The sequence below is a fragment of the Exophiala spinifera genome (genome assembly GCF_000836115.1).
Source record: "Exophiala spinifera strain CBS 89968 unplaced genomic scaffold supercont1.3, whole genome shotgun sequence".
Taxonomy (NCBI): Eukaryota; Fungi; Ascomycota; class Eurotiomycetes; order Chaetothyriales; family Herpotrichiellaceae; genus Exophiala; species Exophiala spinifera.
The window spans coordinates 3,054,742-3,067,027 of record NW_015622515.1 but is presented as its reverse complement, the minus strand read 5'-3'; the positions used below and the strand labels follow the sequence as shown (position 1 = coordinate 3,067,027).

Genomic DNA, 12,286 nt, shown 5'->3' with positions numbered 1-12,286 from the left:
GGAGATGCTGACCTGCGATCTGGAGGTTCCTTCCTTGTTTCACTGAATGTCGCTTGCCCGTGAAACACGTACAATAAACTATAGGCACGTGTGTAGATACCTGGGTACCTGGGTACATATCTAATACTTGTGTGTATTCTAACCGATCATACGGTACATGTCGAGATGCATGCTTAGAAGACTCGGTCCAATCAACCCCCCTGTACATCGGAGTCTACAAAAAGTGTTCCTTTTAACCTCCCCAAACGCCATTCAAATGCGTAAATGCCAGGATCGTGCAGCATGATTCTGCAAAACATGGACATCATGTACAAATAGACCCTAGACACCCTGGCATGGTCAAACCCTTCACCTTTCCAAAAAGTCTATAGCACAAAATGATAAGCCACCTACCCAGCTCATGGGTAATCATCCGTCACTCAATCTTGCCCTCCTTCGTCCCAACTCGTCCTCCTCGTCGACATCTTCATCCTCATCACTCATCTCAAGCGCCTTGCTTTCTTCCTCTTCTCTTTTTCGTTGCTCCTCCTTCATCTCCTTATATGTAGCCCCACTGAGCATGCAAAATGCCACAACGATCAAAGCACATCCACTCAACGCCGCCGCACTGAGCGGCTTCCCGGTAACCAACCAATCTGTAATACCCACAAGGAAAATCGTCAAGAGAGCCGCCACGCTACTCAACACCGGGCTCGTCAGACTCATCAAGACCAAAAAAGACCCGCTGAACACGGCGTTGGACAGGGTCGAAATCGCGAGTAGTCCCGCCGCCTCTCGACTCGGCAGCTCAAAGACCTCCAACCCTGTAAGGTGCAATATCGGCAAAGGAATCCAGAGAACCGTCAGTGTGAACAGACCGACCATACTTCCGAACGTGTTGGCGAATATCATCCCACGGCCCGGACTGCACCCTTCAGGAGGACACGCGTAGCGCTTGTAGAGGACCTCGTAAAACCCATATGCCACCGAACCAATACCGATAATGATATTGCCTATTAGTTTTGCGCCGACCCCTTTCTGTTCCTCTCCTGACCCCGATTCAGAGTCGTCCTTGTCTCCGTACGCAACCACGAATACGCCAATGATTGCCAGCCCAACACTGATCGCCTTGTCGAAGCGCAGCTTGTCATTGAGTAGCATAATCGAAAAGACATAGGCAAAAAATGCCGAACAGTTGTAAATCGCCGTCAGGTCCGAAGGGCTGGTCAAATCGACCGCCACGTACCACGACCCGCCTGCCATTGTCAGGCACGTGGTTATGAAAGCAGTCATCTTGATCATGTAGGGCCACGGCGACACCTTGCTCAGCACCGGAGACGCAGGCGCATGGAGGTCTTGTGATTGCACCATCTGGGCCGTACTGCGGAGCAAGGCCAGATGCCGTCGCCAGAAGACAGGCCATGAGAGTTTTCGGTTTTGTAGACGAATAATCGCCAGCTGTACAGGCCAGAGAAACACCCACGACCCATGTGTCAGGTACATCATACAGTATGCCTTGTTCCAATGGAGGTCGTGCTGGATGTATACCGCGGTCTCGGTCTGGACGACGAAAGAGATCAAGGAGAGGATTAGAAAGAATGAAGCGTAGATGTATTTTCGCCGGACAACATTCTCGGGTTGCGCATATGTCGGAGAGCGCGATCGGAACGAACTTCGGTGAGAGGCAAAGGATTGTTGTCGACTCGCTATTCCTTCAGAACGGCCACGACTCCGACCCGCGTTCTCTCGTTTGTCTTCGGCGAGAAGAGGGACGTGAGACTGAGGCCCGGTCGGCCGGTGCATAGACGGGCGGCCGGACATGATGTCGTCGTCGTCGTCGTTGTCGGAGGGGGGGTCTGCATCAAAACGTATTTGTTGCCGGGTCGGTTCAAACTCTTCTTTTATCCCTGTCGGGAGTGAGTTGAATCGAAGAGGACTGGGGGCGCGGGCAAATGAGAATTTGGAGGACGACGAGGGAGACAGTCGATGGACAGGTGGGAGAGGAGACTCTGTGCCGGAAGGAGTGAAGGTGAGGTCGTCGACGGTCGAGTCGGTGCTATCTGATCGGGTCATCCATGCGGTGTTTGTGAGATTCCTGCTCTCAGAAGAGCAAATCTGTCACCAGGCGTAGTCACCAGCACCACTGACTGGCTTGGAAGGGATGCTAAGGGCGGAGGCGTGGGGGGCGACGCGTAGGTGCAACTTGTCCTGTAGGGTGTGGTATAACTAATCAGCACTCACACAATTGGGGAGGACAGAGACAAGGAGGCAATTTGTTCGGCAAGGGACAGTTATGAACACAACACATGGTCTGTTGACGGATACAAATGGGATCTTAGTGTGAGATTTCAGGGTTCAGTTCTACCACCGTCTCCCCTGCGGCAGCGCCATCCACACCCCGGACTCCAAGGGTGAGCAGCCTCAACAGCCCTGAGCGCTGGAACCCAGCCTTGCACGTGACTCAGCCTCGTCAGCAGAACGAAAGACTTGCAAGCTTTGACTGCGGTGGTAATCGCCCACCTGCACACACTCTCATACCTACCTTATGCACATAGTCTGCTATATTGGGAGTTCGTCCGAGCCTTTCACCGGCTTTAATCGTACGGTAAGCCATTCTTAAGATAATTTGGAATTTCCAAGTCAGCACAACAATCCAACTTGATACCTCCACAAATCTGACGGCCCATGTGTAGGGGCCGCTGGGTATTCGCGGGAGCCGAGTGTGGTACCTCGATTGCGGAATCCTCCATGGACACCATATCATACGAATTCGTCGGACACAATGCTGGACAAATGGCACTGTGAAAAATGTTCAAAGAGCTTTTCCTCACGTATGCTATTTGGAATTCTGAGAACCAAAATTGTGACACTAACAACCCCGGCCACTAGGCTCTTCGCTCTCTCGCCACTGTAAACGGTGCCTGATTGATGCACCAAGACGTACAAGACGAAAGGCGTGTGAAGAATGCTGTATCTCGAAGTCAAGATGTGATGAGCGGCGGCCCACTTGCGGGCGATGCAAGCTGAAGGGCATACAATGCCAATACGTGGTTTCTGCTCCTGTTACTGCTGACAATGACGGTTCTGAAACTCCAGACCACATCAGCACGAATTCTCTCGTGACGCCACCGGTAGACTTCGAACCATCCCTGGTTTACTCTCGCATGAGCACTCCTAGATCGACGAGCTACACAACAATTGATACCCACGCAATGGCCAAACACGTTATGAGATACACAATCAGGGTGTTCATGACTTACCCTAGAATGTTCGCGCACGGTCAACCTCCTCCATTCATTCATCATACTCAATTGATGGGCGAAGTGCCTCAAACCTTGTCTCAATGCATGGTGATATTTTCGGGCTCAGACAGGCCAGAACTGGCTTCATTACTTGGGACTTCTGTCAAGTATGAATTGTATGCGTTGATGGCACAGGTATGATTGCCCCCCCTGACCCTGTATTGGCTCACTAAGCTTATATCACACTCAGTATGAAACATACAATAATGAAGTCGAGCTCCTAGCCGCGTTCCAAGCATATATACTATACAGCATCTTTCTTCTATTCTCGGGAGATGGGAGAACCCGCAATCCCGGTCAAGACGAGAATGTAATGGTGGGCTTACAGGACATGTCTATGGCGCTCATGAAGAGCGGTCTTTTACTCAACGCTGAAACACAATCTATCATGCCCTCTTGGGAAGCGTGGATAGCTGTTGAAGCCAAACGTCGCGCCATCCAGGCTTCACACACGCTGATGTGGGCATGGTCACTACAGCAGAAGTATCCTCCATTCGGCTGCCGGGAGGTGGGCTTCATGCCAACCCCTTCCCCCAAGGTTCTGTGGCAAGCAAGAGATGATGAGGAATGGAGAGGACATTACAACAAGTGGCTAGATTACTGGCGCAATGGTGGAGCACATCGTGTTGAAGAGCTCATGCTGATCAAACCTGATATTGAACTTGATGAGAGAACTCAAAGATGGCTCGAAGAAGCGGACGAATTTGGCTTAGTATTAATGGCCCAAGGTATGAGCGTTTGGTGATTTCGGATGACCCGGCAACACTGGCTGACTCTATCTAGTAAACGCGATTGACTGAAAGAATTTGCCGTGTTCGTGTCTCGTGTGCCGCCGAGCCATTGTCGATACTCGGAGTTCCGGGTTGTTTATGTCGGAACGGCCGACCACCCACCCACCAAGCATATATATAACTCATCCACACCCAACATTTGCTGGCTCTCATGACAGCCTGATGAGCAAGAAGCGACATTCAAGAAAATGGCATCTAGTCGCCAGTACGATATTGTTCTCCTTGGAGCAACGGGCTTCACGGCCGGTTTCGTGGCGGAGTACATTGCTATGAACTTGCCCATTGATCTCCGCTGGGCTGTCGCAGGTAGAGACACGAAGAAGCTCGAGAGTCTCCGAGGAAAACTCTTCGACCTCAACCCGGGTCGTTCAAAACCAGGTACGGCAACTTGGATCACAAGCGTTGGGAATTCCCTATTGGAGCAAGACATATTAACGATCAATCAGGCATCGAACAGACCAACGTCAAGATCGACGACGTATCTACACTTGCATCGCGTACCAAAGTACTCATCAACGCCATCGGGCCATATACGTGTTATGGCGAGGCAGTTCTCTCAGCGTGTGCGATGAGCGGGACAAGCTATGTGGACTTTTGCACCGAGACGCCCTGGTTGGAGGAAATGATATCAAAGTACTCGGACATTGCCAAACAAACTTCGGCACGCATCATCCCAGCGATAGGCAATTCCAGCTCGCCGTCCTCCATCGTCGCATATCTCCTCTCCGTGCAGTATCGCAAAATGCACGACAGACCGGTGGAGGATATCAGGTGCTCATACGAGTTGAAAATTAATGGAATAAGTGCAGGGTCCCTGTCTAGTATTCTTGAGGTCGTAACGCACTACGGCATCAGCCCGTTGCTATTCCCAGACCCGTATCGGTTATGTTCAACAAGCAAAAAACCCCGCAGCCCAACGACCAGAAAGCCATTTCTTGGCCACTGCAAAGACGAGCGTCTCGGTCATCTGGCGACGTCCTTTGGCGCGCCGGGAAACGAGGCGGTGGTCTACAGGAGTCAACATCTCCAACCGTCGGTGTATGGAGACCGTGTGTCGTACCACGAGTTCATGCCTGCGTCGAGCGCATTCCAAGCCATCATGATCCATGTGTTTACCAGGTTCATGATCATCCTGCTCTGCTTCGGGCCCGTCCGTGCCCTGATCGGATATCTGAAACCTGCTCCCGGCACCGGTCCTTCGAAGGAAGTCTCCCAGGGCGAGAAGATTGAAGTCATAGCAGTGACGAAGAACGAAAGAGATCTGCTTGCCAAATACTCTTTCCACGGGCCAATGTATTTTCACTCCGCTCTACTCGCAGCAGAGGCAGCAATGGCCCTTCTTGACTTGTGGGGTGCTGACGAGCAGGACCGAGCAGGTGAAGACGGTGAGAGGCAGTATGGTATCCTCACTCCGAGTTGTCTGGGTATGCCATTCGTGTCGAAACTCAAGAAAGCCGGCGTCAAGATTGAAGTTTACACATCATGACGAGTGCCATGCTATCTATATGTATCCCTTTCATGTGGTGCAATCCATCACCTTTCTATCTCTTATCGAATTCCTGTACGATCTACCTTCGCCGTCGTCAAACATCGCTCAGCATGTATTCTAGAATATGTAACGGGCCCTGTAAAGTCCAACGGATTGCGGAAAAACAAAAAACAATTTGGGGTCTCTGGACGCTTGAGGCCGCTGCCCAAGAGTCACAATCTCACGACGGTAGACCCATCACAACCCGTTCCCTTTCCCGTTCCCGCTCTTCTCGCTCTGGCCGTCCTCTTTCTCGCGCACAGGCTCTACGGGCCAATTACAACACATGCACCAAGTCGGGACAATCGTCTTCTTCTTGTTCTTCCCCTGCTGATCTACTTGGTCGGCGTCACCGTCGGCGTCACCGTCGCCTTTCGCTTCGACCACGGAATAAATGACCTCGACAACCCTGAATCCGAAATAGGCATATACGTCCCTCGCCCTCTCGTTCGCAGCACAGAGCCACATTGGCACGCCGTCCTTCCTCGCCCGGGCCACGAACGGCTCGATCACCGCCCTCACCGCGCCCCTGTCGCTGCGCTCCGGGTCCCTGGCCATCAGAGTCATGTTCCAGTACGGCTGGTCCGTCCCGAACGTCGCGGCCCTGGCCGCCTGCTGGTCGCGCACGAACTTCGCGAAGACGGGTCGGCCCTTCGCCAGCTCCTGCAGTTCGGGCTCGGAGAGCGGACGCGCCACGGCGTCGGGGGGCTCCCAGCACACGACGGCGGCGAAGTCGGCGGCCTCGGCCACGAACGAGCCCGCCTTGACTTTTGTCGCGACCCGGGCCCGTGAAGCGGGGTACAGCATCGACGCCGTGACGGGGCCGGTCGAAGATCCGTTCTTGTCCTGCTCAAACACCACGTTCAAGGCGTCGTCGACCGTCGCGCGGGAGTATATCTCGGCCAATTTTTCCTGGTAGTATTCCGACCGTGATGTCGTCATTCGCGGTCGTGCCGGTGGTGGTGGTGGTGGTGGTGGTGGTGTTGTTGGTGTTGAATTTGAGCCGGAGCCGGAGCCGGAGCCGTCGGTGGTAGGTACGCGAGACGGGGGCGTGACCAGCGAAGTGGTCGAGATGTTGGCGCCCGTAGCCAGGGGCACGTCGAGGGTGTCTTCGGTGTGTTTCTCGGTTGTTGCCATGGCCGGTGTGTGTGTGTGTGTGTGTGTGTGTGTGTGTGTGTGTGTGTGTGTGTGTGTGTGTGTGTGTGTGTGTGTGTGTGTTGGACGATGACAAAGACAAAGAACGGTGTTGGGTACTTTTTGGTGCTCCTCGACGCTTTTGACACTTTGAAACTTTTCACGACTTCTAGATGCGGCGGGTGCGTGCAAGTAAAAATCGCAGTGGTGACGCTGGGCAAGAGGTAAAGTGTAGCGGCAGATGCAGTGGGCAGTGATTGTAGTAATGTGATAAATGTTGTGCTTGGCTGTCGCTCGGAAAATGATGTGGTTTATGCCATAGCTATCTATTGTCCCTGAGTATAGTATATATGTTCCCATGCGTGAAGCTTTTTTGAGTCATACCCTTCCGCCTTTCTCCTCTCGGCCGCACTAACTGCCTAATTGGTTGGTATAGGGAGGGCAAGTGGATCCTATTTGACGACGGTATGGTATACCAGGTATACGAGGCTGAACCTTTCAGAGCCCCCAGCCTCGTCAAGCTGGATCCATTCTCCCTAGACTGTCATTACTCGCTCTGACTCGCTCGCCTTCTCAACATACCTCCCTGCCTGTCTACCTGCTTATTCACTTACTTGCATAGTAAGTACTTCAGGTAGGCACCCCAGGGAGGCACTCCAGGGAGGCAGTTGGGCGTACAGAACAGAGAGTCACGAGTACAGATCCTCGGTGGTGTATCCTACCAACTTAGGATGCTGTTTGGTATCGGAGTCGCTTAGTTCTTTGTTGTTTTGCCTCTGGGCGCGAGGTTGGCCAAGATGGTGGTTGACAAAGTCCAAGTCCGCGAATCTTCAATGCCAGAGGTGTAAAATTTCAGATAGAGTTGGCGGCAGTCACAAAGACTCAAAAGGTGTGAGAAATATTTCTCGGAGAGGCTTGAGGGAAGTGACGAATTGTGCGTGTCTTTCTGACAACATATACCTTATGTACTGGGTCATGTATCTAGTGGTATCAGTCGGTAGAGCTCTGAAGACGTACTGGATCACACGGGGTTGCGAAGGGCAGCAGACGGGACTGGTCGAGATGACTGCACAGGATAGGATGCCTGACCCGGTCCCCTGGATATTGGTAGCAGGTAGTGCTCTGTATTGCAGTCTTCACTCTCGGCCTTGCTTCATTATCTAGATATGTACCTCCAGTCGCCTTCTTCGTTCTTAACTTCCGGACACAATAGGGAATAGAGTTTTCGTCACGTTGGGAGCTTGTTCTTTTTCTTCCCCTTGTCCCCGCGTTCACCGTATTGACTGTCGGGTCGTTCGAGGGTAGCATATGGAGACACAGAGAGTTTAAACTCGTTCTGGGAGACTGTCATCTTGAAAGAAGTCAGATGGACGACTCAGTTCAGAAGAATCATAAAAAATCCATGCCTAATGGGATGCTTCAGATCACTTACTCTGTGCCAGTATCCTGCAACTGGGTGCACGACATTGACGCCGCAACTGTCCACCTCCATATTCTCACCAGCCAGATGTCTCTTTTGGATGAAAAGGGACCAAAGGAAACTGGTGTCATCCTACACATTCAGGGTCAACTGTATCCAGAGGCCAACAGTAAGCAAGATAAGTCAACCGCAGGTTGCTTGCCGGAGCATGTCCCTTTGCTTGTCATGGCAAGTGGCCCAGATGGATCGTGTAGGGGAAGCATCAAAGCGCTCCCTGTGGCATGTGAAGACTCATTCTACTTCAGCTATACAGACGCGCAGCTTTCGAATGCACGGAATTCCCTCAGCACGCGAAAATGCTGAACTCTGACAACCACACGACGATGTCTTTGGATCTCACCTTTCTCGACTCCCGACTGATGATTCAATTTTCGCACATAGAACAACGACGCCTGCGTGTTGACATCGTAGAGTCGATGAGAGGCAAGGAGAACATGTGTGGTGCGAAATTCCCAGGTCGAGTGTATCTTGTCACCATGCATATTGCTGCTCGTAGAGGGTATTCCGTATCGAGGAGGCGTGTGTGCGTAAGAGAGAGGGAGGGAAAGAACAGCCGAAGCAGACCCATAGGTCAAACCGACATCCTCTCACGCGTGGAAAAAGACGCACAGTATGGAGGACTGTCACGTAGACTCTACTGGTTGGAAAATGAACCCGTCGAGGAACCCCTGGGTGGCCAAGGTCTTCGTCCTACCACGGTCCACGGACAGTGTTAGTAACAAAAGAGATCAGCAGCATTGGGTGATGACCGATGAAAGGTGTGAACGAAGGAGGGTCTATCAGACCAGCGTGCTCTGGGTTAGTATTGTAGGGCCACTTTCCGGACTGACAGGGTTCACCAAGCTAAGAGATCTAGTAGCAATGCTTCGCTGCTCAGTGAAATTCGTGACAGAAGCAGCAATGGGCAGGGGAATAACACACGGCAGCATCTGCTAGGTTCCATGAATGAGAGAGGCGTTGTCACAAGATACTCCGTAACAGCCGTGTGGCTCTTTCATGCAGCCCCAGTGGATACGGACGGGCAATGTAGGCTAGTTAATGCATGACCGTTTGGAGGTTGCGATATACAAACCAATGGGCCAGGGTTTGAGTAGGAGCCAGTAAGCAGATCAACTAACACCATGGCATATGCCGGCCCCTGGTCTGCCTGGAAGAAAGCAGAACGAAGGCTGGGCTGGTATGGTCAGTCTTGCCTGTTCAAGCTCGTAACACTCCACCCATGCTAGAAAAGGCAGAAATCCTCAACTTCTCCTCTCGATGGGCCCCCGAGAAAACGATCCACATAGTCCCTCACCCTGCTGCAGCGGACGATTTGTCTCTATCGAGGGCTCCTGGAGGTTCTCCCTCCAAGTCGTGATCGTCGCCTACAAGAAGGGACCGTCATCGAAAGAATGTATGTGGGACGTGCATGATTCATGCTGGCAAGGGGACGGAACTCACTCTGTAGTCTCATCTGCAACTGTCTTGACCAGGCACTACTGCATTGAGTACCCATGTTGCCCCCCTTGTCTACTGCAATAAGCGATGTGAAATCCTCTCAGTGGTGCAGGACTTAGGAGGCCGGGTCATCCACGTCTGACCGAACCGGTAAGGAGTACGGAGTACGTTAGACCCCGTGTGCTCGTAAAGGGTGGCTGTACTCGTACAGAGTGGCCAAAGCAGAATGAGAAACGTTCGCAGTCCTTGGTCCAGGAGTTGCACAAGACAGGGAAATTGTCCAAGTAAAAGTCTGGCCCTGGCCATGGTTTCGGACCTCAAAGGAGACTTACCCATTCTGACAGTTACAGACTACTGCAACATCTGGTGGGATCTGTAAAGATACGCGCGTCTCACTCTTTCTAGATAGGCGACACACAGAAAGTAGCGTCAAAGCAGGACCAATGCACGAGGCAATCAACATTTGAGATCTTGAATGCCTCCGGCAGACGTATCATCGGCGCCAATGAGACAGGGGCAGGATCACCACACCCTCCCTTCAACGCGACTTGAGCGCAAATCGGGTAGGAAACTAAGCGTATCAAATGACAATACCCTCTGATGGTCGGTAAGAATGCAGTCTCTTGAAGCGCTTGGCACCGGACACTCTGTTCACCGTTGTGAATATCCGGGCAACGGCCGAATTGAGCTCGCTTCGAGAATGAATACGAAATGAATGGGGGCGTAGAATTCCTGACGGCTGGGTGAGGAATAGTGCGGCCATGCAAGTATCATCGAACAGTGATTCCCCCAAGTCTCAAACAGTTGACTTGCGTACGTAGAATCGACGCTGAGACTGCAGCACTCACTCACGAGACTGAGCACATGCCAGACAAGGTTCCGTTGCATATGGATACGTCTGCTGGCCAGAACAACCAAAGGAGCAGTAAGCGGGAAGATTGACCCAGTTCATGCTTCACGAGGTCAGAGAAAAATCTCAGACATCCTGTGTCGCTCGCCGACGGAGCCTGAAACACTTTGTGGCTGTTAGGTCGACTACATCCTGACCCTGGGGTCAGTCGAAGTCGAATCTGCACACTTCGAATGTAAGGCCAGCCATCGGAGGTGTTTGCAGGGAAAACGAAAGCAAAGCCCGGTCGGTATCTCGTATTGCCACAGGGCCGAATGATGCCGTGCTCCAGTTTGCAGTGATACTGCTCGCGCGAGTGTGCGACAAAGTTGGCTGGTATCTAGCATGGCCTCTAGCAGCATCGAAAAAACCCCTGCTCACTAGTGCAGAAGCCTGTCGCTCCTAGTGTTTGAAATGCTAAAGGTCGATCTGGTGCATGATTTGTGATGGACTGTGCAGTCATTCCATGGCTAGGGAAGTGAGAAAGAGTTCCAGCCTCACGTTCAAAAGGCTTGAACGGTCGAAACACCCTTTTGAGATGTCCTAGCATCTCGCTTCCTATCAATCTCATCTCGACTGGAGCGCCACAAGAAGGGAGTAAAGGATTTCCTGAGAGTGCGATCCCCGATCACACCCGCCCTGGCTCGATAAAGTGACTTTGGACGGCAAAGGGAAGGTCCACCTTAGCCAAGTCTGACCGGGAATAGGGGCGCCCGTGCATCTCTCATCCACCTTTGTGGAGGTCGCTTACAGCGTTGATTGAGACCGGGTCGTTAAAAGTTCGACGTAGTTGGGATCCTGCTCTTGTGTTGAGTTCTTCGTGGGAATTTGGAAATAACCTTACTGTGACCAGCCACCGGCCCACCGTGTCAAGAGCATGTTTATGGTGGCAAAGGGTGGGTGTCTGCGTCTTCGAATGTTGTCTTGTTAAGGAGCCCTTTGCTGAACTTGTACTAAAACTGCAACATGGGCTGATAGACGAAGAACGACAGTTCTTCTGCTTACTTTTAGCCAACCAAAGAGGTTCGCCAAAAGAAACTACACAGGTGGGGGAGCGGCCCTGCTGTTTGGAGGCGACGGTATCGGTATGGTCGCCTCTACAGAGGACTAAGCAACTTCATGACAGTCCGTTTTGGGGCGATGGCCGTCCTTCCGCTTGAGAGACGGCGGTAGACGTATCCGTACTATTATCAAGTATTCTGTCGTCAGTGGCAAGCCAGAGATCGCAAGTGGTTCAAGACTCAGAAGCAGGGGTCTTGTTGTGATCACCCGTCTCCCGTCTGTGACTGCATGAGCTGGAGTGGGATCATGACAGTGAGCCCCGTCTGTGAAGGTTCTGAACCCCCTGTGCCTCTAGGTTGGTGGCTGGATCTGATTCAGCGCTTCCTTATGCAGGCGGGCTATAAAACAGTCTAGCCTTTCAAAAGACTGCTGTCAATAGGCAATCCCTTAAGCATTTGTCTAGTGTCTGATCGCAACCCGCCTGGGTTCAAGTGACCGAAGGGCTACGAGTACTGAGTACTGAGCGCATGGTGACAGGGCGTAAAACGCGTGCCGCGCTTCTCAGTATACAGCACAAAGGAAACCGATGTCTGATCCTGTCGTGTTTGGGTCAAATCATGGTCTAGACTTCGAAACTGAGCAAAGTCAGGGTGATGCATCCCAAGACACTATCATTGAGCGATGTGGAGAGAGATTGTTCCTGACCGTGGCTGCGATTGCTTGACAACCCCTAAAGCAACAACG

At 52.2% G+C, this 12,286-nt stretch overlaps 4 protein-coding genes across 4 annotated transcripts; 2 read left to right on the top strand and 2 right to left on the bottom strand.

Annotated features, from left to right (window-relative positions):
* Positions 1-408: 408 nt before the first annotated feature.
* Positions 409-2,052, bottom strand: PV08_04849 (uncharacterized protein; the record flags this gene model as incomplete). Its single annotated transcript, XM_016379193.1, has 1 exon — positions 409-2,052. One exon carries the CDS (start codon positions 2,050-2,052, stop codon positions 409-411), a length of 1,644 nt encoding a protein of 547 aa, XP_016237870.1.
* Positions 2,053-3,191: 1,139 nt separating this feature from the next.
* PV08_04848 (uncharacterized protein) lies at positions 3,192-4,026 on the top strand (the record flags this gene model as incomplete). Its single annotated transcript, XM_016379192.1, has 2 exons — positions 3,192-3,416; positions 3,472-4,026. The coding sequence occupies 2 exons, from the start codon at positions 3,192-3,194 to the stop codon at positions 4,024-4,026; spliced, it is 780 nt and encodes a 259-aa protein (XP_016237869.1).
* Positions 4,027-4,260: 234 nt separating this feature from the next.
* Positions 4,261-5,558, top strand: PV08_04847 (uncharacterized protein; the record flags this gene model as incomplete). The annotated part of the gene is made up of 2 exons (XM_016379191.1): positions 4,261-4,450; positions 4,519-5,558. The coding sequence occupies 2 exons, from the start codon at positions 4,261-4,263 to the stop codon at positions 5,556-5,558; spliced, it is 1,230 nt and encodes a 409-aa protein (XP_016237868.1).
* A 240-nt stretch (positions 5,559-5,798) lies between these two features.
* On the bottom strand, positions 5,799-6,737 carry PV08_04846 (uncharacterized protein; the record flags this gene model as incomplete). Its single annotated transcript, XM_016379190.1, has 1 exon — positions 5,799-6,737. The coding sequence occupies one exon, from the start codon at positions 6,735-6,737 to the stop codon at positions 5,799-5,801; it is 939 nt and encodes a 312-aa protein (XP_016237867.1).
* Positions 6,738-12,286: the final 5,549 nt, after the last annotated feature.